Genomic DNA, 27,888 nt, shown 5'->3' with positions numbered 1-27,888 from the left:
GAACCATTGAAACTATAAAAGACAAAGCAGATTTCATGGAGGCTACCAAATAAATTAAAATGCATTCACGTTTACATTCAAAGCCCCTTTCTGTTATATTTAGCAAACAAATTCTTAGTGACATGTATTCCTTGAGAACACGCCAATAATTAGAAACATGAAAGATCTATTTAATCTTCCAAGTTTTTTGCATCCTTACAAGGTGTTTATGTGAGAATTACTTCAGCTGTTGGTCTTAAAGATCCATGGATTACTATACTTGTTTAAATCTGAACCAGAGACTTCATTGCTTCCTTCACTGCAGTATTTTCCAATGGCTTCTAGTTTTTCCGTATTTCTGCAAATCTGTGGTAAAACCTCATGAGTTTCTTCAGTGCATCTTTCATGTCTCTGTTCCTTAGGGTGTAAATGAGGGGGTTGAGACTTGGAGTGATGATGGTGTAAAAGAGGGTGAGGAACTTGCCCTGGTCCTTGGAGGCTCTATTACCGGGTTGTAGGTACATGTAGATGATAGTTCCATAGAATATGGAGACCACAGTGAGATGAGATCCACAGGTATTCATTGCTTTCTGTTGTCCTGCCTTTGACTTCATGTTGAACACAGTTTTGGCTATGTAGCCATAGGAAATAAGAATGAGAATGAGAGGCATAAGGACAATGACAATGCCCAGAGCAAAAACAGACATTTCAACAGTTGTGGTGTCTATACAAGCTATCCTGACCATGGCTGGCAACTCACACAGGAAATGGTCCAGGACGTTGTGTCCACATCGAGGCAAATTCACAGTGAGTGTGCACAATACCACAGAGTTGGCCAAACTAATGGTCCAGACCATGACTATCATCTTGATACACAGACGTGGATTCATGATTACAAAGTAGTGCAAGGGCTTACAGATAGCTGTGAAACGGTCATAGGACATGACAGCCAGGAGCAGACACTCAATGGAGCCCAGCCACATATACACATAGAGCTGAACAATGCAACCCACAGAGCTGATGGTCTTTTCAGGTCCCCACAGGTTAACCAGCATCTGAGGGACAATGCTTGTTGTGAAACACAAATCCAGGAAAGATAAGTTCCTGAGGAAGAAGTACATTGGTGTGTGGAGATGGGGATCCAGGAGGGATGCAAGAATGATAGCGGTGTTACCCACCAACGTCACCATGTAAAAGAAGGTGACAACTCCTGAGAGGATCATTTCCAGGTGAGGGTGGTCAGAGAAGCCAAGCAGGATAAAAACATGCAAAGTGCTGTAATTGCTTGGGTCCATAGTCTTTTGGTGTTTATAATCTACAGTAAAAAGAGTAGCAGAGGGAGGTAGAGGGAAAGCAGTGGCAGAGTGACAAGGAGGAGAACAAGAAATAAATTGTTACTGTAGCCAATGGAAGTAACTGGTAAGAGTCAGACTTAGCAGGTGGAAAGCATTTAGGTTAATAATTGAAAGAATTAATGGACACCAGGTGCCCATTTTAGTCAACTCCTCTTGTACCTGCTGAGAAATCTTTAAATGCAAATGAGCTTAATTTTAGATTTTCTTTCATTCTTAGGGACCTTGAAGAGATGTCTCTTATCTCCTGATATGGAATTCCTCATGAGCATATTTGAAAGTTTGTAAATATGATAGGATTTTAAAAAGAAGCTGACCCTTTGGTTTCTTGAGAAGGTAGCTTAGAACACAGTGAAGAAAGATACTTTCTTATTTGATTAGTGAATTAATGTATAAAATTAGCTATTTTGTTGAAGTCAGATTAAAAGTAAAAGTGTTCTGTTCTTTTTTCTATTTCTCAGAGAGCTTCGTGAACTTCAGTTTACTATGTGAGTGACTAGAAGATTTCCTCAGATTCTCTATTGTTTAGTATAATTAGCTTTTCTTCTTACTAAATCTAATAACTTTGAATAGAAAATGGTTTATATAGTCCACTTCAAAAAATTTCAGTCACTGTCACACTCAGGAGACCTGTAAGATCTCTTGTCTAGATTTTTGTCTTATACTGTCACATGGTCACAGGGTTCACAAAGGTCTTCTCAGGTGTGTGCTCAACAATTATCAGCTGATTTAGAAACACTCTCATTTTAGATGATTACCTTTTACACCTGCATGTTTTGGTTTGTGTGTAAACATCATTCAAACCCTACATGCCAATTTTCACACCCACTGTCTTCCCTTTTCCCAAGCATCTCAAAGGCCATTCCTATTCAAAGCTCTGCATCTTCTTCTCTTTGGAAAATTACTAATTTTTTAGTGTATTTTTGAATACACAGACTGGTTAACAGGCTCATGTTAGAAGTCAGAAACATCCTTTTCACTGAGTACCTGTGCAGAAATCTTACAGGATGCCAATAGACATGGAGCTAAAGGAATTGTGTTCCAGGGTTTTAATTCTAGAAGAAAAGCATTGACTGTGTGACACCTGCCAATTACACAGAATCCTCTTTTGGGGACAAGCCAGGGAAGGTGAGCTTGTGGTACCTGTTGTTTTAATAAAGGTTTCCTTCCTTGCTAGGTCATTTGTACAGACTGTTGAGCTGACATGTTGGTTGCTTCATCTGATCATGGATCAATCACTCTGCTTCATGAGAACTTAGGGTCTTACTGGCCGTGTTCTCAGTCTGAATTTCTAGTATGAATGCATGAATCTCAAAATAGAACATGGAAACTACTTGTTCTCTGAGTGTGATGCTCTATCCGTCCATTTCTGTGTCCTTTAGCTTGGTGTGTTTTGACTCTACTTTCTCGTTATGTATTTAAACAGTCCCCTTATTCAACAGGTCTTGTTGCATTTCCTGGTCTGGTGGAGGAGGAGTTGACAAACAGTTCTATGATCATAATCCCATTATAAATACTTTCTCCACTGCACTGCTTGTTTACAGAAATTGTAATACACTCTGTCACTGACCTTAGAAACTATGAAGGGCTGCTTTCTTCTAGGTGGTACTTCAATGACACTCAAGTGTTGAATGTTCTTTCTGTGACTATTTCTTTTCTTCTAAGCATGGCACAACTGAATCCCCTACACACTTAAAAATAAATCTCTTATGTCTGTCTCATCTTTCCCAATCATTTACTATGTTATATCAGAAGAAAGTAAGAATACTGCTGGATTCAATTTTCCAATAAAAATATTAGGAATAATACAAACCCATATTGTAGGGGCTAAAAAAAAAAATCACTGAGCAAAAGCCATGAGTGGCTTAGAGTAACTTAAGGGAACACAAATTGGTATAAAAGTAAGTTTTAATCATGCATAAAGACTGTCTGACATTCTTTCAAACACTGGAAATCTCAGAAAGCAGGGTCTGTTCTCTATTCACTATATCTGATATATTCCCCAACATAGCTATCTGTCATTTTTTAACATACAAAAAATAGTCTCAGAGAAGTGAATGGAGGAGAAACTATGGATATAATGCATTTACGAAAGAAAAACTATTTTCAATAAAATGTCACAGTTTAAACAATAGAAAATCATGCACAGTTACTGTATTTTTCCATTCAAATCTATTCTTATCTTTTGGGACATTACTGAAGAAGTGATGATAAGCCATAGAATGAAATGACAATTTCAAGTATACAAGGTCCCTGATGTCCTACCTCTCCATTGCTGGGGTCCAGGATACTGAGAGCAGGACTGTTTCAGTGTTCCCTCTCCTGGCCCGAGCCTGTCTCTCCATCCCTGGGTAGTGCCTCTGTGCGGATGCTACCCTGAGAGTGTGGTCTCTGTGACTCCAGCCCAGGGCTCCAGCTGTCAGGGCTCTCCTTGATTCCTTTACCTTTAGAAGAAGATGAAAACATGTTGTGATTGAAGAGAGACATGAAAACCAAGCAGATAGTCCAGAATAAACATTGAACAACACCTTGCAGTATTGTCTGAGAGCCCAGAGTACCAGCCTTCCCTTGGCTTTCCTGAGGGGCTGTGGAAAGTTGAGGCAATGGGGCACTGGCATAGTCGCCTTGGAATTTTACTAAGATAAATTCACGGTTGGAAAACTTGCAGTGTGTGCAGGAAAGCAGAAGGCCAGAGGATTAAAGGCTGTATTTGCAGAATTAGCTTTTCTAGGCTATGAATGCATTAGAAATCAAATGTGTTCTCTTCATGTATGTGTGAAAAACTAATATTATTACAGAAATTACCTATATAAAACGCCTTTTCATGCCAGCACACTGAAGATAGAAGTGAGTTTTCTTTGAGCAGCTGAAGTTAAATAAGCAACCTCACTTTCACCACCTCTGTCTTGTAGGTCTCAGTAGTTCCCCAGATAGCCAGGTAGTGCTGTTGTCTCTGAGAGGGCAGGTGTGTGCTGCTCAGCTCCAGGCAGGAAGTCCAGGGTCATTATATCTGCTTTTTGATTCAGTTGTCTTGGTGACCATGCTGTGAGACTAAACATGTTGGTGCCCATTCCTGTCAGTTTTGTTGTTGTCTCCCGGGGCACTTTTTAAATCCAAGGTCCTGGGCATGTCTGTCCATTGAAGAGCTTTATGCATTAGTTCGTAATCATCAGCTATGTTTTTTACCTTGACATATTGTTCCATGTAGCCATGAACTACTTTAATAAAATGACACAAATCAATTGCCATTGATCACATGTGAATGGCTTCTTGAAACTGAGTGAGAAAAGAACGTACATTGTTTTCCTCTGCATGGAAGGGACCATTTTACATTGTATTTCTTAGATGGATCAACCATAGGCAGAGTTTTGAGCTTGAAGTCTTTGTGGTTCCTATGATCAGTTACATAAATTTGAGACAGTTGCTTACCTCCCTCAGCATTATTTTAACATCTATATTGTACATGGACACATCCTAACATTTTATTATAAAGATCAGGCAAGTTTGAGATATGTATGAGTTCTCTTGGTACACAGTAACCATTCAAACAAAAGTTATATTTTATGCTTTGAACCCATGTGGCACTTTGTGCTTCAATGATGCTTACTTTTTATCAGTTAGGAGAAGGCTTATGCCAATACTTGATAAATACTCAAGATGATGTTTTTCCTCTTCAATTGTTTCCTTTGAGGTTTTGTTCATAGTTTGTGCATTTTTGTACATGTACTCTTTAGACAACATTAGGTATATTGCCATAAGAACTTTAGAACCAGGAGATGCCAACCTGCTCCCATGCATCACAGCTTGGGAGGAGAGAGTCATCCAGAGACCTGCCAATTCTCATGCCAGGAGGCACATGCTGGGACATACTCCCAGAGACAGGACTGCCACCACAAGGCAGAAGTGTGTTGTAGACCTACAGAGACACAACCACCACCATGTCACATGGGCAGGCTATGGACAACCAGAGGCCTACTCACCTCGTGACCTGCCTGCAGCACTAGCCAGTACAATGTGTAAGTGTGTGGTGTAGAGATGGGAGAGAAAAAGGTACATTGAGTATGAAGAGATATGGAAACGCATATGCAAGGTTGGAGAAAAATATCCTGTTGTGAGTAGCCAGTCCTGTCACCTGAGGCCATGCTGAAGTCCCTCAGCCCGTGCTACCACTGAGGGATATATCTGGGTCCATGGACATGCAGAAGCTGGGTTCAATGTGGACGTCCAGGGCTCATGTTACCACTGTAAATCCTGTATGCATTCCTGGTATGGGCAGCCATCTGGGATCACATAGATGTTCAGGGGCTGTGCACAACCGGCCCCACCCCTCACTTGCTGAAGCACCCAGGAAACAGACCCTACATGTTGCCCAGTGGAGCTGGCCCTGGTGGCAGGAGTGCCGGTGTGCTAGCCTTGAAAGCATGAGTGTGTGCATTGAGGAGAGCGGGCTCATCACTCGTTTGCTGAGGTAACTGGGTGTGCTGGTGGCTGTAGGGTGGAGCTGGAGTTGGTGTTGTAAACACAGGAATTGAGAGCAGGACAGCTGACCCTGTCCCATACTAGCTGTACCACCGGAGGAGCTGTCTGGGGAGCCTATCGGTGGTACAGATATTGGGAGTGTTGGCGGTTGACCGACTCCGCTACCACCCAGGTCCAGATCAAGGACTTTGAGTTGTTACAAACACAAATATTCCTCATCTATAAGCTGTTGGAGCGTGTGAAAGAGCCAGTCCTGGTGATCCAAAGCTGCAGGAGCTCCACGACTCAGGGCAGCAACGGGAAAAAGGAGAGGAGTCTCCCATGGCGAGGATCCAGTGTTGACTGTGTAGCAGAAGCCAGAGACCTCAAACCAGACCGAAGGTCACTGCAACGAACATTTTCAGGTAAAGACGTGCGGACAGAGAGGTGTACTGTGGGACACACTGTGACACCCCGCAGTTTCCACAGTGAGGTGTTCTTTATGCTTCCTTTATTATTTTTTGTTGTTTTTTATTTTCGTTTGTGGGGGATTTGTAAAGTGGATACACAGCAACGGGGAGATGAGGGGTTGGAGCGCACGTTGTGAAACTCGAAGGATCAATGAAATGTTTGAAGAATATGAACCCAGTTCGTGGTTCACTTGTCTATCCAGCCTCCACGTACCTTTGAACTGCTCGTGTTTCTTCTTGATCTGAGGCACTCACCTGTGTTCTCTTTTTTCCCATGAACATTCTTCGGCCATCCTCTTTCCTTACAAATAGATGTGTAGTTTAAGTTGAATTTCACGACAGAAGTCTACCTATGGAAATACTCCATTTCTGCTTGAAAAACAAATTAAACTCAAAATATCCGGCATTTCAGTTTTGATGACAATGATTAGCACAATGATATCCCCCCTCTCTCCCTCCCCCTCCCTCTTCTCCCCCCTCCCCTTGCCTCTCCCTGTTCTCCCCCTCCTCTCTAACTCTACCCAGAGGTTTGATATTTTAGAGAAATTAGAGATAAGTCAATGTGGTTCTGCATTTTGTCCCACAAATGCAATGCAGAGAGGATGCACTGCATTTACCCTGTGCCGCCTTAGGGTGCTTGGCTCCAGGTAAGTGCCCGCACACCACTCAGGCAGTGGGAAAATGCAGCCTACAGTGGGAGGATGAATTTGGAGATCCCTGACTCCAGGCATCCAGTTGTCTCGGGAAACTGCATGGAGTTGGGAACAAAGAGGGGCTGAGGACCTGTGGGGGGACCAGGGTTGGAGGCTCCCAAACTCCTAGACATCCAGACACTTTTGGGTCTCAGGATCTCGGAATGGAGTTGGGCCATCGGGCTAAGGATGACAAGTCTAGGGACAGGGTAATGGTAACTGGCTTAGCTCATCGGTGATTGTCCTTAGCTTGGTTGAAGTTGCCTGGATGTGCAGCGAGGCCTTCTATAGAAGATGTTATCTGTGGGTCTGTAGGTGAAGGCTTTCTCTATGCTCCCCACACTGGTTCCTGATAGAAGAAACAGTCCTTGGCTCCAAACTGTTTATTGATTGTTCATTGTGGAAAATGGGTGTATACCACCTTTTCAGGATGGACCAGAAATTAAATACCTTTTGCAGGAGGGAATGTCTGGGAAGGGAAGCTTATTGACTAAACCCCCAGGGCCTCTAGATGCCTCATTAGCATGGGGAACTCTGTTTTCAGCTATATGACCACAGGTCACATTTCCTATGTGGGAAGTGTGGCACATGTTTCAGGCCAAGAATCTGGTAGGGAGCAGGGAGCTGCCTATGGTCTCTGGTAGGTGCCTGGGTACTGGGAAGGCTGACCTTACCAAGTATCCTGGCCTGGTCCACTGTCCTACAAGTCAATAGAGGTTTTTTTTTGTTATTATTTTATTGATTTTCTATGTATTTACATTTCAAATGTTATCTCCTTCCTTCCCTCTTCCTTCCTCCCCTGCTTCTGTAAAGATGCTCCCACCCCCACCCACCCACTCCCACCTCATAGCCCTGGCATCCCCCCTACACTGGGGAAACAACCCTTCACAGGACCAAGGGCTTTTCCTCTTATTGATGCCAGACAATGCCATCCTCTGCTGAGATGGGGACTCTAGTGGAAGAGCTAGAGAAAGGACTGAAGGAGCTGAAAGGGTTTGAAATCCTATAGGAAGAACAACAATATCAACTAACCAAACTCCCCAGAGCTCCCAGGGACTAAACCACCAACCAAAGAGTGCACATGGAGAGACCCATGGCTCCAGCTGCTTATGTAACAGAGGGTGGCATTGTCTGGCATAAATAGGAGGAGAAGCCCTTGGTCTCATGAAGGCTTGTTTCTTCAGTGTAGGGGAATGCCAGGGTGATGAGGTGGGAGTGTGTGGTTGGGAGTAGGAGCATCTTCATAGAAGCAGGGGAGGGGGAGGGGAATAGGAGAGGGAGGAAAGGGGATAACATTTGAAATGTAAATACACTGTCTATTGGTGATAGTGGAGTGTTTACACTCTAACTGCTCATGTATGGTGTTTGCTGTGAGATGTAAACTTTAGTAATATTTCTTCTTATGGCTGTGAGTGCTATTGCATTTGGGGCATAGATGTTCAGAATCAAGATGTCTTCTTGGTGAATTTTTCCTTTGATGAGTATGATCTGTCTCTTGATGACTTTTAGTTGAAAGTCTATTTCATTAGGTAAGCAGCAGAATGATGGATCCTGTTCACACATCCACTCTATTAGCCTGTGTCTCTTTAAGTGGGATTGAGTCCATTGATGCTGACAGATATTAATGATTGTTAGTTTCTGATATTTTGATGTTGTTGGTGAAGTGTGTGTGTGTGTGTGTGTGTGTGTGTGTGTGTGTTGTCTTTTGCTTTTACTGGCTTATTCCTTGTGTTTTCTTGTGTGTAGTTACCCTCATGGGTTGGACTTTTCTTCTGTTATCTTTTGTAGATCTGGATTAGTGGAAAGATATTGGTTAAGTTTAGTTTGTCATGGAATATCTTGTTTTATCCATCTATAGTAATTGAAAGTTTTGCTGGGTATAGTAGTCTGGACTAACATCTGTGGTCTTTTAAGGTTTGCAAGACAGTTGCCCAAGACTTTCTGGCTTTTAAACTCTTGTGGAGAAGTTATGTGTAATTCTGATTGGTCTATTTTCGTATGTTACTTGGCCTTTTTCTCTTGCAGCTTTTAATATTCTTTGCTCTGTACATCTAGTGTCCTGATTATTTCTTTAAGCTTCTTGTATGTTTATAGGCATCTCTTTCTTTAGATTAGGAATTTTTTTTTTTTCTGATTTTCGTTGAAGATATTTTCTGGGCCTTTGAGGTAGGAATCTTCTCCTTTTAGTCCTATTATTATTATTTTTTGGAACAACTTTATTTTAAAAAACAAAGATAAAAGATTTTAAGCATTTTTGCATAAATGTATACGAATACATTTTTGTCAGTGCTTGGATTTTTTTCCCCCAAAGGTTTGATACTGTGCTTTAAGGTCTTACTAGTTACAATGAGCAAAAAGTACATGTAAAACAGGATGTGACTCGGAATTAGACAAAGTTTTCTTGGTGTGTAAGGATTGAGCATAATGTTTTTTTTTGGTTTTTTGTTTTTGTTTTTTTTACTTGAACTTCACCCAGTCTGTGAGTTGTTTCTGGGGTGTTCAGAGCTTTCTGGGGTTAGTATCCCATTATTAGTAACTGCATATTATGTCTGTTCTTTTGTGACTGGGTTATCTCACTCAGGATGATATTCTCTAGATGGATACATTTTCTTAAGAATTTCTTAAAGTCATTGTTTCTGATAGCTGAGTAGTACTCCATTGTGTAAATGTACCACAATTTTTGTATCCATTCATCTACTGAAGGTCATCTGGGTTCTTTCCAGCTTCTGGCTATTATAAATAGAGCTGCTATGAACATTGTGGTGCATGCATCTTTGTTGTATATTGTCTCTGGGGTATATGCCCAGAGTGGAATAGCTGGATCTTCAATGTCCAATTTTCTGAGGAATCGCCAGATTGATTTCCAGAGTGGTTGTATCAGTTTACAACTCCACCAACAGTGGAGAAGTGTTCCTGTTTCTCCACAACATCGCCAGCATCTGCTGTCATCTGACTTTTGAATTTGGCCAATCTGATTGTTGTGAGGTGAAATCTCAGGGTAATTTTGATTTGCATTTCCCTGATGGCTAAGGATGTTGAGCACTTCCTTAGATGTTTCTCAGCCATTCGATATTCCTCAATTGAGAACTTTTTATTTAAGTCTGTACCCCAATTTTTAATAGGGTTGTTTTATTCTCTGGTGTCTAGCTTTTTGAGTTCTTTGTGTACCTTGGATATTAGGCGTCTATCTGATGTGGGGTTGGTAAAGATCTTTTCTCACTCTGTTGGCTGCTGTTTTGTTTTCTTGACAATGTCCTTAGCCTTACAGAAACTTTGCAATCTCATTAAGTACCATTTGTTAATCTTTGACCTTAGAGCTTGAGCCATTGGTGTTTTGTTCAGAAAAATTTCTCCTGTGTCTATGTGTTCTAAGGTTTTTCCTACTTTCTCATCTAATAGTTTCAGTGTATCTGGTTTAATGTGGAGATCTTTGATCCACTTACACTTGAGATTTGTACAAGGAGATAAGAAAGGGGTCTATTTTCATTCTTTTGCATGCTGAGTGTCAGTTGGACCAACACCATTTGTTGAATAGGCTGTCCATTTTCCATTGAATGTTTACAGCTCCTTTGTCAAAAATCAGGTGACCATATATGTGAGGGCTCAGTTCTGGATCTTCTATTCTATTTCATTGATCCACATGCCTATCTCTGTACCAGTACCATGCAGTTTTCAGCACAATTGCCTTGTAATATAGCTTGAGGTCAGGAATAGTGATTCCTGCAGATGTTTTCTTGTTGTTGAGGATGGATTTCGCTATTCTAGGTCTTTTGTTATTCCAGATGAAATTGCACATTGCTCTTTCCAACTCAATGAAGAACTAGGTTGGAATTTTGATGGGAATTGCATTGAATCTGTAGATTGCTTTTGGTAGAATGGCCATTTTTAAAATGTTGATCCTTCCAATCCATGAGCATGGGAGATCTTTCCATTTTCTGAGATATTCCTCGATTTCCTTCTTTAGAGGTTTGAAGTTCTTGTCGTACAGGTCCTTCACTTGCTTAGTTAGAGTCACACCAAGGTATTTCATAGTTTTTGTGATGATTATGAAGAGTATCTTTTCCCTAATTTCTTTCTCCACATGTTTGTCCTTTGAATATAGGAAGGCTACTGATTTGTTTGAGTTAATTTTATATCCAGCCACTTTGCTTAAGTTGTTTATCAGCTGTAGGAGTTCTCTGGTGGAATTTGTGGGGTCACTTAAGTACACTATCATTTCATCTGCAAAAAGTGATGTTTTTACATTTTCCTTTCCAATTTGTATCCCTTTGATTTTCTTTTGCTGTCTAATTGCTCCAGTCAGGACTTCCAGTACTATGTTGAGTAGGTAGAGGGAGAGTGGGCAGCCTTGTAGAGTCCCTAATTTTAGTGGGATTGCTTCAAGTTTCCCACCATTAAGTTTGAAGTTGGCTGTTGGTTTGCTGTATATTGCTTTTATTATGTTTAGGAATGGGCCTTGGATTCCTGTTCTTTTCAAGACTTTTAACATGAAGTGGTGCTGAATTTTGTCAAATGCTTTCTCAGCATCTAGTGAGATGACCATGTGTTTTTTTTTCTTTGAGTTTGTTTATATGGTGGATTACGTTGATGGATTTCCTTATGTTAAACCATCCCTGCATCCCAGGGATGAAGCCTATTTTATCATGGTGAATGATGGTTTTGATGTGTTCTTGGATTCGGTTTGCAAGGATTTTGTTGAGTATTTTTGCATCAATGTTCATAAGTGAGATTTGTCTGAAGTTCTCTTTCCTTGCATGTTCTTTGTGTGATTTAGGAATGAGGGTTATTGTAGCCTCAAAAAATGAGTTAGGTATTATTCAATCTTATTCTATCTTGTGGAATAGTTTGGAGAGTTGGTATTATGTTGTCAATAAATGTCAGATAAAATTCTGCACTGAACCCATCTGGACCTGGGCTTTTTTTGTTGGGAAGCTTTTGATGACTGCTTCTATTTTTTAGGTGTTATGGGATTATTTAGGTCATTTACCTGGTCCCGGTTTAACTTTAGTATCTTGTATCTGTCTAGGAATTCATCCATGTCCTCCAAATTTTCCAACTTTGTGGAGTATAGGCTTTTGTAGTAGGATCCGATGATTTCTTGAATTTCCTCAGTTTCAGTTTTTATTTCTCCACTCTCCTTTCTGATTTTGTTAATTTGGACACTCTCTCTTTGCCCTCTAGTTAGTCTGGGTAAGCGTTCATCAATCTTGTTAATTTTTCAAAGAACCAGCTCTTGGTTTTGTTGATTCTTTCAATGGTTCTTTTTGTTTTTATTTGGTCTATTTCTGCCCTGAGTTTGATTATTTCTTACCGTCTACTCCTCTTGGGTGTATCTGCTTCCTTTTCTTCTAGAACTTTCAATTGTGCTGTCAAGTTGCTAGTGTATGCACTCTCCAGTTTCTTTTTGGAAGTACTCAGAGCTATGAGTTTTCTTTTCAGTACTGCTTTCATTCCATCCCATAGGTTTGGGTATGTCGTGTTCTCGTTTTCATTGAATTCTAGAAAATCCTTAATTTCTTTCTTTATTTCTTCTTTGACCCTGCTATCATTTAATAGAGCATTGTTTAGTTTCCATGTGTATATGGGCTTTTTGTTGTCTTTGTTGTTATTAAAGATCAGCCTTAGACCATGGTGATCTGAAAGGATGCATGGGAGTATTTCAATCTTCTTATATCGATTGAGGCTCGTTCTGTGTCCAATTATGTGGTCAATTTTCAAGAAGGTTCCGTGAAGTGCTGAGAAGAAGGTGTATTCTTTTGTTTTAGAATGATATGTTCTGTAGATATCTATTAATTCCACTTGGTTCATAGTCTCTGTTAGTTTCTGTGTCCTTGTTCAGTTTCTGTGTCCATGATCTGTCCATTGGTGAGAATGGGGTATTAAAGTCTCCCACTATTATTATGTGGGGTATAATGTATTTTTTGAGCTTTAGTAGTGTTTCTTTTATGAATGTGGGTGCTTTTGTATTTGGAGCATATATGTTAAGGATTGAGAGTTCCTTCTGTCCTTTTAGTCCTATTATTCTTAAGTTTGGTCTTTTAATAGTGTCTCAAATTTTCTGGATGTTTTGTGTCATAAAGTTTTTAGATTTAGCATTTTTTTTAACTGATGAGTTATATTTTATTGTGTCATATCTTCTTGTAACATATCTTCTATGCCTGAGATCCTCTCTTCCCTCTTTTGTATTCTGTTGGTGATGCTTGTATCTTTACTTCGTGTTCTTTCCTAGGTTTTGCATTTCCAGGATTGCCTCGGTTTGTGTATTGCCTCGGTTTGTGTTTTCTTTGTTAATTCTATTTACATTATCAGTTCTTGTACAGTTTTATTTACCCTCTTCAACTGTTTGATTGAATTTTCCTATATTTCTTTAAGAAACTTTAAAAAAATTTCCTTTTTTAATGGCCTTTTCCATCTTTATAAGATTCGATTGAAGATAATCATCTTTTGCTTAGGCTGTGTTAAGATATCCAGGCTCTGTTGTAGCAGGATAGCTGGGCTCTGGTGGTGCCATTTTGCTCTGGTTTATGTTGGTTGTATTTTTTCTGCTATTTTTTAGCTATCTCTGCTCATGGTGTTTTTTGGATGATCCTGATGTCAGCAGGACTCCCTGGGTTGGTAGGCTGACCCTGGTAGTACATCTCAGGGAACAGGAAATTGCTCATCTTTTTTTGGTTGTGGCCTGGGTGGTCCTGATGGGCAGGAAATTGGCTGGAGGGGGCTCTAAGCTGGACACCCCTGGGGCCCCAAAGGCTTCTTGGGAAGCTGGGAAGAGCTGTGGGTCTGACAGTGAAGGTCAGGGATGCCCCAGGCAGACCTGCTAAGAGATTGGCGGGGAAAGGTTCTAACAAAGGTTGTTCCTGGGGCCCCCTCAGCTCTCCTCAGGGAGGCACGATGCTCCTCGGTTTCTGAAATGCTCCTTAGGTGACAGGGCAAGCCCCAAGCCAGTTTCGGGGACTACATGTAACTCACCACTGTCTGAGAGGAAACTTAACTAAGCTTGCTTAGGTCTAGATCAGGGAGAACCACAACTACACCCTAGAGACAAGTTTTCAATAGCGTAGAACAGCATAAAGCAACTTTAATATTTCCCACATGCCAAAGACATTTGAGTCTCTGTTAAAGTAAATCCAGTGACCAGAAGTCTCAGAGATAAGAAATTCTTAGCCCTTGGAAACCAAAGCAGCCATGTCAAGTAATGGCAGGTGGTAGGGGAAGAGGTAGGACAAGTAGAACTAATAAATAAAGAACACGGAAAATGCAAGAGACTGGAGACAGGAAAAATGAAACCAGAGACAAGTCAAACAAGACACAGAACTTGACCAAGAACCTCAGGTGGGCAGTGTAACTCCTTCCTTTCTGCCCTTGACAGGAGAGCATTGGTGTCTTCTCAGACCCCTTCTCATCCAAGACAGGGATCCTAGCACAACTAGGTGTAGCAGAAAATTAGGATGACTTATCAGGGATGCTGTGTGCATGCTTGCTGCGTTTTCTCAGCACTCTAGTGCATGTTGATAGTCTGTGAAACTGACAGCACAGGAGCTTTTCAAAGGGAGCACCTCCCGAGACAGCCCCTTCAGCCTGGAGTCCTGGGGTGAAGGTCTGGCTTTAGAATTTATGTGAGTGGTCTGATCTCTATGGGGCCTCTGGAAAATGTTAATCTCTCCTGGTGAGAAGGAGACCACTATTGTAGTGAGAGTTTTGTTTTCTTTAAAAAACACAGAAGTATTGTAAGAATACATTTTTGTTTTAATCTCAGGTGTGGGATATGGGATGCTTCAGATTGTCCAGAGCAGATGACTATGATTTGCCTCATGATCTAGCAGTGGTGTGACTTTGCCAGCTGCAGATAGTTTCTGTGACTATGTGATGTTTTGAATTCTGGAGACTCATTAGAGGGCCTATAGTTGCTAGGACTCTAAGAGGCTGTGTGGGTTGTTGGTTGATGGTGGCATAGATCAAAAGAACTTTGATGCCCCAATCAGCAGGACGTAGTCTAACACTAATGTTGCTTCTTTCCCTTTATCTCTTCTTTTCCCTCCTATCCAGTATTTGGGGGTTGAATGCGTAAAAGAAGAGGGGCAGAGAAGAGTCAAAAGTCAAAAGAAACCACAAAATAGCTAAAAGTCTGACTATATACCACCACAATTTTTGAGCCAAATTTGAAATGAGCTTCATTAAATATTAGCCAATCTTGAGTTACATCAGGAAGGGGTTTTTAAAGACAGTATCCACAGAGCTACATACTTCCTGCTTTTGTCCAGTCAGGGGCAAGTAGGAGTGCTAAATTTCAGTTTCTTTTTTTTAAAAAACATTTATTTATTTCATGTATGTGAGTACACTGTTGCTGTCTTCAGACACACCAGAAGAGTTTATATGCTTATAACTCTTGTGTCTGAAAGATGCTTTTTCCTTAGCATCACCCAACACTTCTGTCTTTTCTGCCTTTTTCATATAGTTCCCTGAGCTTAGAGGGGAGGACTTTCATAAAGACATCTCATTTATAGCTGATGTTCCAAAATGTCTCCCTCTCTGTCCATTGTTTTATTGTGGATGTGTGTCTTAATTACTGTCATGTAGGAAGAAGCTTCTGAGATGAAGGTGAAGCAAGACACCGCTTGGCAGATATAAATACATCATTAGCAGTACTCGTGTTTACCCGAGCACGAGCGCTATTGCTGATGCCAAGAAGTACTTACAGGCAGGAACCAGATATGGATGCCTCCTCAGGGGCTCTGCCAGAGTCAGAGATACATCTGAGCATGCTTGCAGCTAACAATAGGACTGAACACGGTGACCCCAGTGAAGGTGCTAAAGAAAAGACTGAAGGAGCTGAAAGGGTTTGCAATCTCATGGGAAGAACAACATTATCAACCAACCAAATCCTCCACAACTCTCAGGGACTAAAACACCAGCCATTGAACACACATGGAGAGACCTACTGATCAAATTGCATATGTAGCAGAAGATATAGTGTCTGGCATCAAAGTGAGAAGAGGCTTTTGGTCCAGTGAGAGTGTGTTTTCTCAGTGTAGGGGAGTGCCAAGGTACTGAGGTGAAGAGGGTGATAGTGAGAGGGAGCACCTTCCTGGAGACAGTGGAGGGGGCGGAAGAAAGGGAGCCAGGTGGGGGAAGAGGATAACATTTGAAATGTAAATACAGAGAGTATTTAATAATAATAAAAAAGGAATACGAGAGAGAGAGAGAGAGAGAGAGAGAGAGAGAGAGAGAGAGAGAGAGAGAGAGACTCCCAAAACCCAGTACTTGTGTTGCTGTTTGCTTAACAGAATTAATGTAGTAAAATTTCCCTACAGCCCATAGCAACATGTAGACTCAGGTTCTTGGGCTCTTTAACAGTATAGGCTTTATCTCATGGAGTGAGCTTTCAATCTAATGGAGAAGTGATTGGTTACTTCCATAACTGTGTTACCACTGCACTGGTAGGTGTCCTGAGGACAGGTTGCTGTTGCAACTAACTGGCTTCTTGACTGATCAAGACTGCTGATTACTTTTCTACTTTAGTAGCGCGCATAGTGCCTTTCAGCATGATGCCTGCTAGTTAGTGGTGGTAAAGCTTCCATTTGAGAGCCAGCTCAATTTTTCAATGTTCTATGACCTATGTATGTCATATCTTCAGTAATAGGAACTCCCCACCAGGTTGTGGAGAGTAACCAACAGAATTGGCAATCGCTTGTAATATTTGGAGGGATTATTTCTGGGAACACTTTGGTCAATGACTTAGAAGGATGTAACCCATTCCTGATATTGGGAGTTTTATTTAGTAGCAAATAATGTCCACTTGTATGTGGCCTTGTATCCCCAATTATATGGTAACTTTATTTAAATTCCTTTTACGTAAGTATATACTTTGGTAGCTTTTACAGTAGTATGGTTCATATGGCTTTTAAAAAGGTGTTTAGTGTTAGTTACCTATCCTTTCCAAAATCACCTCCTTTATCTTTCTACTTCCGTTCTCCTCCCCATCTAATATTCCTAATTTTATCTTTATCTATTCTTCAGACTATATTCCATTTCTCCTTTTTTGGAGGTTTACCTACCCCTGCCTCAGTTTCTTACTAACTCCCTAACCTCTGTGAATATTCTGAACTAAACACACATACTAAAGCTTAAAAGCTAATGTATTAGTGAGGGGTTTATTGCTGTGAGGAGCCACCATGACCAAGGCAACTCTTGTAAGTCACAACATTTCATTGGAGCTGGCTTACAGTTTCAGAGGTTCAGTTCATTATCATCATGGCAGGAAGCATGGCAGCATCCAGGCAGATATGGTGCTGGAGAAGAAGCTGAGAGTTCTACATCCTGATCGGAAGGCAGCCAGGAAGAGGCTGAGTCTTCTGGGCGGAGCTTGAGCACTAGGAGCCCTCAAAGCCTGCCCACAGAATGACGCACTTCCTCCAACAAGACCACACTTCTAATAGTAGAAATTCCCATTGGGCCAAGCATATTGAAACCACTATAGCTAACATATGCACACAGGAGAAAATATGTCATATATTTCTTTCTGGGTCTGGATTACTTCCCTTAGGATGGTACCTCACTATAAATTTACCTGAAAATTTTATTTTTCTTAGTTGCTAGATAGTATTTTATTATGTAAATGTACCACATTTTAATTATACATTAGTTAGTTGATGTATAATTAAATAATGTAGGGAGACTGTTCCTAGTTTCTGGCTAACACGAGCAAAGTAGCAATAAATAGGAGCAAGTATCTCTGTAGTGAGATGCAGAGTCCTTTGGGTGCCAGACCAAGTGTCATAGCGGGACTTTTTTAAAGGTTTCTTTCATCATACTTATTTTTTTTAACTTTTAAAAAATTGGATATATTTTATTTACATTTCAAATGTTGTCCCCTTTCCCTGTTTCACCTCCATACCCCTCCCCCTGCTTCTATGAGGATGTTCACCCAGCCACCTCCCCACCCTGACATTCCTCTACACTGGGGTGTTGAGCCTTGGCAGGACCAAGGGCTTCTCCCATTGATGCCCAGCAAGGCCATCGTCTGCTACATGTGCAGCTGGAGCCACATCAGAAAAGGGTGTCGGGTCCCATTACAGATTGCTGTGAGCCACTCTGTGGTTGCTGGGAATTGAACTGCAGACCTCTGGATGAGCAGCCAGTGCTCTAACCACTGAGCCATCCCTCCAGCCCAGACACGTATCAATTTTCATTCTTGTCCATGCAGCCATAGAGTTTGACATGTTGAAGATGACGTCTTTTGCTCAGCATGTACATTGGTTTCTTTGTAAAAAATCATCAGGTTTCTTTATGTACCAAGAGTTATATATGGATCTTCAATTCCATTCCATTGATCAATGAGTTTTTTTTATGCCAATACCATGCCATATTATTATTATTATTATTATTATTATTATAGGACTGTGGTATAACTTGAAATCTGGAATGATGATTCCTCTGGCAATTATTCTTTATTCCGTATTGTTTTGACTATTGTGATTTTTGCTTTTGTTCTGGTTGTACATGTGTTTCCATGTGAAGTATAAAATTATTGTAGTTTTTTGATGGATTTTATTAGAACTTTGGTAGGATGGCTGTTTTCATAATATCAATCCTACTGATCCATGAACATGAAAAGTCTTTTCATTTTTTTGGTGTCTTCTTCAATTTCTTTCTTCAGTATACTAAAATTTTCATTTTATTAGGTCTTTGACTTGCTTTGTTACAGCTATTCCAAGTTATTTTGCTTTTTAAAAAATGTTTGTATAGTTTTTTTGAGACTCTTATGAAAGGCTTGCTTCCATGATTTATTTCTCAGTATGTTTGTCATTTGTATATAGGGAGAACACTGCTTTTTCTGTGTTCATTTTGTAACCTGATACTTTGGTGAAAGTACTTATTATCTGTGAAAGTTTCCTGCTGGCATCTTTAGGGTATTTTATGTATAATGCCATATCATCTGCAAGTATACTTTGACTTCTTTCTTTGCTCTTTGTAGCTGCTTTATCTCCTTCAGTTGTCCTGTTGCTCTAGCAGAGACCTCAGGCACTATACTGCCCAGGTATGGAGAATGTGGTATACTTACCTTCTCCTTGATTTTGACTGGAAATGCTTTGAGTTTCTTTTTATTTAGGTGTTTGATGTGGGCTTGCTGTAAATCATCTTCATTATATTGAGATATGACCTTTTCATCTCTAGTCTTTCCAGGACTTTTATCATGAAGGGATGCTGTATTTTGTCAAAGTCTTTTTCTTCATTTCATGAGATGTTGATATGGTTTCTGTCTTTTAATCTGTTTATGTGGTGGACTGTGTTTATTGATTTATGTTTGTTGAACTGTCCCTGCTTCTTTGAGACAAAGCCAACATCTTTCTGATGTGTTCTGGAATTTGGTTTGCAAGTTTTTTATTGAGAATTTTTACATCCATGTTTGTATGGGTTTTGGTTTATAGTTTTCTTTTTTTGTTGATTCTTAGTGTGGTTGTGGTATCAGGGAGAACATAGTCCACAGAATCAATTAATCAGGGCTTATAGGGGTTCACAAAGACTGAAAGTGGCAGCCTCTACAGATATGTTGTGGTTGTGTAGCTTGGAGTTTTGTGGGACTTTTAACAATAACTGTGTTGTGGCCAGATCATGAAAACCCCAAGTGACACCAGGACTCACAACTCTGAGAGTCTTTATTTAAACTTGAACTTGGGCCACAAACTTTCCTGATGCAACAGGATAGGAGAGTGACCCTGAGGTCACCATCATTGACCAGAGGGGTTCTGCTGATTGTGTAATAGCCAATCTCAGGATTTCCAGTCACCCAAATTAAATCAAAAGGCTGTTGTGGGTTAGAGGCTTTAATACATACAATTAGCAGGGACTATAGACTCAGTTTCGAGACTGAGTCAATTTTAACTTGAGGGAGTTGGTGCCCTTTTGAACCTTCCATTCTGGTACAGCTGGAGCCAGGTAGTTTTCTTTTGGGGGAGAGCAAGTTAGCAGGTCTGGCATGAATGTAGTGTACCCAGGCAGTGATTTAATCCACTTTGATGGCAGTTGGCATGTTCAACAGGATGATGTTATGTCCTTTACACCTGGGTTCAAGTGCACCTTGATGAAATCTCACATAGGCCCAGTTGGCTGGCTAAAACTTGTGCAGTTCCAGAACTGGGCCTGCTTCATAGGAGGCACATAATTTAGGCCAAACATGTTTATGAGACATCGGATTATTCTGACCCTAAATGTCATGTTCCAGTTCTGGAATGGCTGCCAATTGTAGGCTGGGTACAATGGGGCTGGGTTACCATACATAATTTCAAAGGGTGTTAGTCCCATCTGGTAAGGAGAATTCCTTACCCAATATAGGGCAAAGGGAAGGAGCATCACCCAGTCTCAACCAATCTCTAAGGCTAATTTAGTTAAGGTCTCTTTTAATGATATAGTCATTCTTTCTACCTGCCCTGAATTTTGGGGTTGGTATGCACAATCCAATTTCCAAAACTTTGCTACATTCTGATTTATCGGTCCACAAGTGCTGGCCCATTATCTGACCCTATCACATGAGGAAATACATACCTGGGCAATATATTCTGCAGCAGTTTCATGGCTCCTATCTTTGCTCAGCCTTGGTTGGGAATGCCCCTGTCCATCTAGAGAAAATGTCTGCGAATGCCAGCAGATACTTTTAATCATACTTTTCTAGCTTGACCTCTGTAAAATCTATTTCCCAATAGGCCCCCATCTCTTACCTTGAAGTCTGGAACTTGAATGTTTGGGATTGCTGGGGTATTGGTCAAATTGGCAAGCTTTACAGTTTATCACTATATTCTCAAGAGTGCTCTGTATATCCTTGAAAGTAATTTTGGGTGGTCTGACCACATCTGCCATTCATCAGACACCCATATGGGTGACTCTGAGTTTTTCCTGAGAATAGTTCTTGCTAAAGAGACAGGAAATATTAGCACCTTTAGTCAACCACCACCAGCCCTTTAGACATTGACTTATGGGCTGGTTTTCAGCCCATTTATTTCTTCTTCTGTATATATTGGTTGCTCTGGATGGTTCAGGTAGGATGGTAGCCAGTACAGAGATGGCTATTTCCTGTAAGGCTACCTCTCTAGCAGCCTTGTAGGACAGGTTGTTAGTTCTAATCACTGGTGCTATTCATTTTTGGCACCCCGGGCAATAAGTGATTGCCATTTTTTTTTTTTTTGGCAGCCAGAAGGCTTTAAAGAGTTGTACAATTTCATCTTTTTTTTTTTTTTTTTTTGACAGTTCTTCCTTCTGCTATTAGGAGCCGTCATTCATGGTAAATGGCTCCATGCACATGGACAGTTGTAAAGGCATATTTGGCTGTTCCTGCATATGCTAACAGCCAGTCCTTTTCTCATGATGAGGGCTTGTATTGATGCTAATACCTCAGCCCTTTGAGCTGGAGTGCCTGGAGAAAGAAACTGAATCCAGATTACCTCTGTTTCTGTAGTCATTGCTGCCCCTGCTCTCCTCTGTCCCTCATGGATGAAGCTGCTCTTTCCATAAACCAGGTCTGCTCTGCCTCAGCCAGAGGAGAGTCCCCCAAGTCAGGCCAGGTATGGTGTATCTGGGCCAGAACCTTGCACATTGATTTAGTGGACAATTTAAGTCTGGTTCAGGTAGAAGAATTGTAGGGTTCAGGGAAACAAGTGGCTGGAAAAAAACTTTGCCAGAGTTTATTAGTAGAGTTAATTTAGAATGAGGTCTTAATAACAAGATGGAGTTTATTCTGCTACTCTAATCCCCACAAGAGCTGGGGGATCTCTGACTCTGTTGCCTGCTCTTTGGAATTAATTTTTTCCTGTTGGGTTGCCTCATCCAGTCTTGATATGAGGGTTTGTTCCTAGTCTTATTGTATCTTGATATATGTTCAGTCAATATCCCTAGAAGGTCTGCCCTTTTTGAATGAGCAGTGAGTCTAAGGAGGAAGGGGTGGAGGAGACTGGGAAGAATAGAAGGAAGGGAGGATGTCATTGGGCTGTGTTGTATGAGAGACAAATAAATAAAAAAGGGGGAAAAGAAGTTGGAAATGCTCTTTCAATTTCTATTTTGCAGAATAACTTGAAGAGTATTGGCATTAGTTCTTCTTTGAAGGTCTGATGGAATTCTGTGCTGAGTTCATTTGGCCCTGAATTTTTTTCTAGTTGAAAGATTTTAATTGCTGTTTTCAATTCACTGGGGTTTATAGGCCTGCTCAAGTTGTGTGTTTAATCTTGATTTAACTTTGAAAGGTCATATATGTAAAGAAATGTACCCATTTCTTTTAGATCTTCCACTTTGGTAGAATTTAGATTTTTACAGTATGTCCTTATAATGTCCTCTGAATTTTCTATGTGTCTGTGTCTTTCCTTTTGTATCTCCAACTTTATTAATTTGAACCTTTTCTCTCTTTGGCTAAGTTATTTTGAAATAATTTTATTAATTTTTTTAGCTTATTTTCCTTAGGAAAATTTGTTTATAGTTTCTTTTTTTGTTATATATTATTTTTGTTACCAGGATGGTGGACTGAATGGGAAATGTTTTCCATTAACTCAGGTCTTAAACACTTTGTCCCTAGTTAGTGTTGCTGTTTGGGGACATTTAAAAACCTTCATGCAGTGGAGGATTGCTGGAAGAAGTATATCATTAGTTTTTTATAGCTTTGCCTCATTCAACTTTTCTTGCCCTGCTTTGGATTTGTGGTTGAAGATATTTCTCAGCTTCTGTCTCTGCACCTGTTGCTATTTCTTCCTCACCATTATGAACTCTCCCTCTGAAACTTTAAGACTAAATAAACTCTAATTTCTTCAAGTTGCCTATTTATTAGTTTGTTATTATTGCATCAGAAAAGTGTTACTAATACATAGAGAAATTCAGAATTAGTAGAAGGAGTTTGGTAGTGTTCCTTCCTTTTTAAATTCCTTTAGCAGAGCAGAAGGGAGAGAATAAATATGTATTACAAATGGTATTTATTATGTTGGCTTACATATGGCTTGCAATATGGGTTGGGTAGTCTAAAAATGGCTGAACACAGTATCTGCTCAGTTCACAAAGGCAGTGCATTGGTAGTCTTGACTTAGTATCAAAGGCCTGCAGGATTTTTAGTCTGTAGGCAATATTGAACACTGAAGAAGCTGGTTCTGTTGACACTGAAGAATAATAGCAACAAAGATAACAGTGGAGTAGATGTGCTTACCATCAAGCACTGAAGGCACACAGGCAAAGGCAACAGTTTTTCTCATAGACCCCCTTGTATCTAGTCCAGTGCTGGAAGTTGCTGTCCTCTCTAAAGGAGGGTTTCCCCCATTTTGTTAAATCTTCCAAAGAATCCCACTCCTGGGCATATACTCAAAGGATATTCTACTGTATCAAAAGGACACTTGCTCAGCTATGATCATAGCAGCTTTATTTGTAGTAGCCAGAAACTGGAACCAACCTAGATGTCCCTCAACTGAAGAATAGATAAAGCAAATGTGGTTCATTTACACAATGGAGTTTTATTCAGTCATTAAACACTAAGGAGACACATGCATACACATGTAAGAAGCACAGCACACTAGGCAGACAATATCAGAAATGAAACTCCCTGTGACATATAGTTAACAAACTAAATATACAGCACAAAAAGGAGCATTAAGAACTTCAAGAGAGATTTTAGTGACAGGGAAGTCCAGACACCAGAACTGTCCGAAGAGGAAACCTGAGAAGGAGGGTCGGGCCCCAGCGTAGGCAATGGCGGAGAGGCCTAAGGACCTAAATTTGTCCAACGCCATCATTACCAGGATCATCAAGGAGACACTCCCGGATGGTGTCAATTTCTCCAAGGAGGCCCGAAGCGCCATCTTCCGTGCCCTAGTGTCTTCGTTTTGTATGCCACATTCTGTGCCAATAACTTCACAATGAAAGGGAGGCTCAAGACTCTCAATGCTAGTGATGTGCTGTCAGCCATGGGAGTTCCAACGGTTCGTAACACCATTGAGAGAAGCTCTGGAAGCCTACAGGCAGGAGCAGAAAGGCAAGAAGGAAGCTTCGGAGCAAAAGAAGGACGATGACAAAAAGGATTCTGAAGAGCAGGACAAAAGCAGAGGAGGAGGATGAAGGTGAAGACTGGAGGAGGGAGAACAGAATGTGCATGGAGAGAGTGGACCAACGGTGGTACCGTGGAAGGGACCCTGAGATCCTGCGATGTGTTTACTGGAAGCCTCTTCCTTCAAGGCAGAGCCATCTTTGGCACCGGCGCCTAAGATCCAAACAAAAACTGACCAGAAAGATCAAAGCCAGTTCTTCCCAGACTCACCATCTGAGTTACAGACACATAGTTTGCTTCATCAGTATGCAGGTTCTGGATTTTTAGTATAAGGGGTTTTTGATGACTACATAGTTTGGTATTACTTGTTTCCTTAAAGTATATGGCTATCTAATTTTTGATCCCATTTCCCTGACCCCCCAAAAAAGTAATAACATTCATGTTGCCTGCTGTGTTCCAAGTTACAGAGGCACTAAAGGGTTGTGGGGTGGGAGATGGGGCTTTGATCATGGTCTCCCTGTTTGTACAGTAATTGACAGTAGGTATTAACGCTCAGAATGGTTGCTCTTTCAGAAACGACTAAAAAGCCCTACAAAAACAGAAATAAAGAAATGAAAGACTTTTTAGAATTCAATGAATATGAATGAATACACAGCATGCCAAAAATTATGCAACACATTGAAAACAGTGCTTAGAGAAAAGTTTATAGCAATAAAAGCCTATTTTTTAAAAAAATGAATGGGTTGGAGAGATGGCTCAGTGGTTAAGAGCCACTGACTGCTCTTCTAGAAGTCCTGAGTTCAATTCCCAGCAACCACATGGTGACTCACAACAATGGGATCTGATGCCCTCTGCTGGTGAGTCTAAAGATTGCAGTGGTGCACTCATATACATTAAATAAATACTATAAAATATTGGGGATATCTCATACTAGCAACCTAACAGCACACCAGAAAACTCTAGAACAAAAAGAACTAATCATACTCAAGAGGAATAGATGACAGGAGATAATCAAACTCAGGGCTTGAATCAATAAATTAGAAACAAAAAGAATAAGATGAAGAATTGATGAACCAAAGAGTTTGTTCTTTGAGAAAATCAACCAGAGAGAGAATTCAAATGAACTATATCAGAAATGAAAAAAGGGACATAACAACAGACAGAAAGGACATCCAGAGAATCACAGGGACATACTTTAAAAACCTGTACTCCACCAACGAAATTGACAGTTGGGTAATTTTCTCCATGGATACCACCAGTCAAGATCAGTTAAACAATTTAAATAGACAATCATTAAAAGCCCCTCCTCCAACTCCCAAAAGCCCAGGACCCAACGATTTTACTTCAGAATTCTACCAGACTTTCAAGAAGGAGTTAATGACAATACTTTTCAAATCATTCCAAAAATAGAAACAGAAGGGACATTTGACTAATTAATTATATGAGGCCACAGTTAACCTGATACCCAAACCATTGAAAGACTCAACAAAGAAAGAGAATTGTAGACCATTTTTTTGTCATGAACATACAATCCACAGCTACACCACTCTTAAGCATATACCCAAAGGGCACTCCATCCTACCACAGGGACAGTTTGTCAGCTATGTTCATTGTGTCTTTATTTATAATACCCAGAAACTGAAAACAACCTAGATGTCCCTCAACAGAAGAATGGAAAAGGAAAATGTGGTACATTTAAATAATGTCCAACATTTTAAAAAATGACATCATGAAATTTGTAGGCAAATAGATAAAATTAGAAAAAAAAAACATCTTGAGTGAAGTAAGCCAGACCTAGGACAATAAATATGGTAATTATTTTTATGGGACTTATGATGTGACAAGGGGGTCTCTGATTCTTGTGTGTGTTCTTGTGACTTTTTTCCTCATGTTGGGTTGACCTGTTCAAGTTTGATGATAGTTTATTTCATGTTATTGTAGTAAGAATTCTGGATTTTTTTTGTTTCTTTAAGAATATGTTTTAATTTTAATCCCAGGTGTGGGGATATGTGACTGCTTTTGACTGTGATTTGCAGCTGACTATGATTTGTATGTGCTTAGTGTTGAGGACCGAGGTTAGCCACCACCCTGTTTGCATAGAACTTTTAGCTTTGAAGTGAAGGTACAGATGTCCACTTTGCTCCTATGCCACAAAGGCTGCTCACAACTGCCCGTGAATGCTTCCAAATTGTTCTCAGAATTACTTTTTATCTAGTTCAGATGAAAGTAGCCCCACAGCAGAACCTCCAATAAGGGACATATCTTTATAACATCTGCCTTTGGAATCTGGGATACTTGCTTTTGGTTTTCAAAGGAGTATAGCTTGGCTTTTAACAACTTGTCTTTAGTGTGAACCAGACCTAGTTGACTGAGTTACCCAAAAATGAATGGAAACAGTCATGAAAATTAATAGGAAAATTTCTGGTCAGTTCAACTTGATTTATCCATACTCACTGCCTCTTAGAGTGGCAATAGTCAGCCACATGCTCAAACTGTAGACAAGAAGACTGTTGTATAGAAAGAGAGAAAAAGAAAAGTTGCACAAATAGAAACAGATAGTGGATCATGGTTGCCAGTGTTAGGGAGCAGGGGTGATAGGGAATTGTTAGTCAAAGGATACATAATTATACTTGGGAGGAATAAATTCAAGAGAGATATTGTACAGCAGGCTAACTACAATCAATTACAGTAAAGTCTTGAATAGCACAATGTTAAATGTTCTTATCATAAAATGCTAACTGCAAGAGAATACATCTGTTAATTTACTATATTTAACTACTGTAAAAATATATTTAATTCAAAACATAATATTGAACACCATAAATATGTACAGCTGTAGCTTCTAAGAAAGTTAAATACAGCCAGCGCCGAGCGATGGGGATCTCTTGGAACAACTGGCACAAGCACCGCAAGACCGGGGGTAAGAGAAAACCCTACCACAAGAAGCAGAAGTATGAGTTGGGACGGCCTGCAGCTAACACTAAGATTGGCCCTTGCCGCATACACACAGTCCGAGTTCGAGGAGGCAATAAGAAGTACCGGGCTTTGAGATTGGATGTGGGGAACTTTTCCTGGGGCTCTGAGTGTTGTACTCGAAAAACAAAGATCATTGATGTTGTGTACAATGCATCCAATAACGAGCTCTTCCGCACCAAGACCCTGGTGAAGAACTGCATTGTGCTTGTTGACAGCACACCGTACCGGCAGTGGTACGAGTCCCATTATGCACTGCCCCTGGGCCGCAAGAAGGGGGTCAAGCTGACTCCTGAGGAGGAAGAAATTTTAAACAAAAAACGATCGAAGAAAATCCAAAAGAAATACGATGGAAGGAAAAAGAATGCCAAGATCAGCAGTCTTCTAGAGGAGCAGTTCCAGCAGGGCAAGCTTCTAGCCTGCATTGCCTCAAGACCAGGCCAGTGTGGCAGAGCAGACAGCTACCTTCTCGAAGGCAAGGAGCTGGAGTTCTATCTGGGGAAGATCAAAGCCCGGAAAGGCAAATAAACCATTCATAGCTCATGTAATAAAGGTGTTTGCTGTTCAAAAAAAAAAAAAAAAAAGAAAGTTAAATACAAATGCTATTGAAAAATAGTTCAGCATGTATTTATATACTTTTACTTTAATATGAATTTTATTATTATTTACAACAGTAATATAATAAAATAACATAATAAGATAATATAAGTAGAGTTAAAAATTACTTTGGATGCAAAAGTACCTGTTGATACTGAAATTTAAAAGAAGTTTAGAAAACAAATCAAGCAGTTGAGGATGCTTGCAGCTAACCATCAGACTGAACACAAGGACCCCAATGAAGGTGCTAGAGAAAGAACTGAAGGATCTGAAAGGGTCTGCAACTCCATGGGAAGAACAACATTATCAAGCAACCAAACCCTCCAGAGCTCCCAGAGATTAAAACACCAACAAGAGGCATG

The 27,888-nt window shown here is 40.4% G+C and overlaps 2 protein-coding genes across 2 annotated transcripts; one reads left to right on the top strand and one right to left on the bottom strand.

Moving 5' to 3' along the window:
• Nucleotides 1–320: 320 nt before the first annotated feature.
• On the bottom strand, nt 321–1,274 carry OR2W1 (olfactory receptor family 2 subfamily W member 1; the record flags this gene model as incomplete). Its single annotated transcript, XM_080917960.1, has 1 exon — nt 321–1,274. One exon carries the CDS (start codon nt 1,272–1,274, stop codon nt 321–323), a length of 954 nt encoding a protein of 317 aa, XP_080774086.1.
• A 25,547-nt stretch (nt 1,275–26,821) lies between these two features.
• On the top strand, nt 26,822–27,479 carry LOC308421563 (small ribosomal subunit protein eS8-like). Its single transcript, XM_080917968.1, has one exon. The coding sequence runs from the start codon at nt 26,831–26,833 to the stop codon at nt 27,455–27,457; it is 627 nt and encodes a 208-aa protein (XP_080774094.1). The 5' UTR covers nt 26,822–26,830; the 3' UTR covers nt 27,458–27,479.
• The last annotated feature ends 409 nt before the right edge of the window (nt 27,480–27,888 follow it).

Source organism: Micromys minutus, assembly GCF_963924665.1.
Source record: "Micromys minutus genome assembly, chromosome: 6".
In the NCBI taxonomy this organism is placed as follows: Eukaryota; Metazoa; Chordata; class Mammalia; order Rodentia; family Muridae; genus Micromys; species Micromys minutus.
Note: the sequence above shows the minus strand (reverse complement) of the source record. Positions and strands in the feature narration are given on the sequence as shown.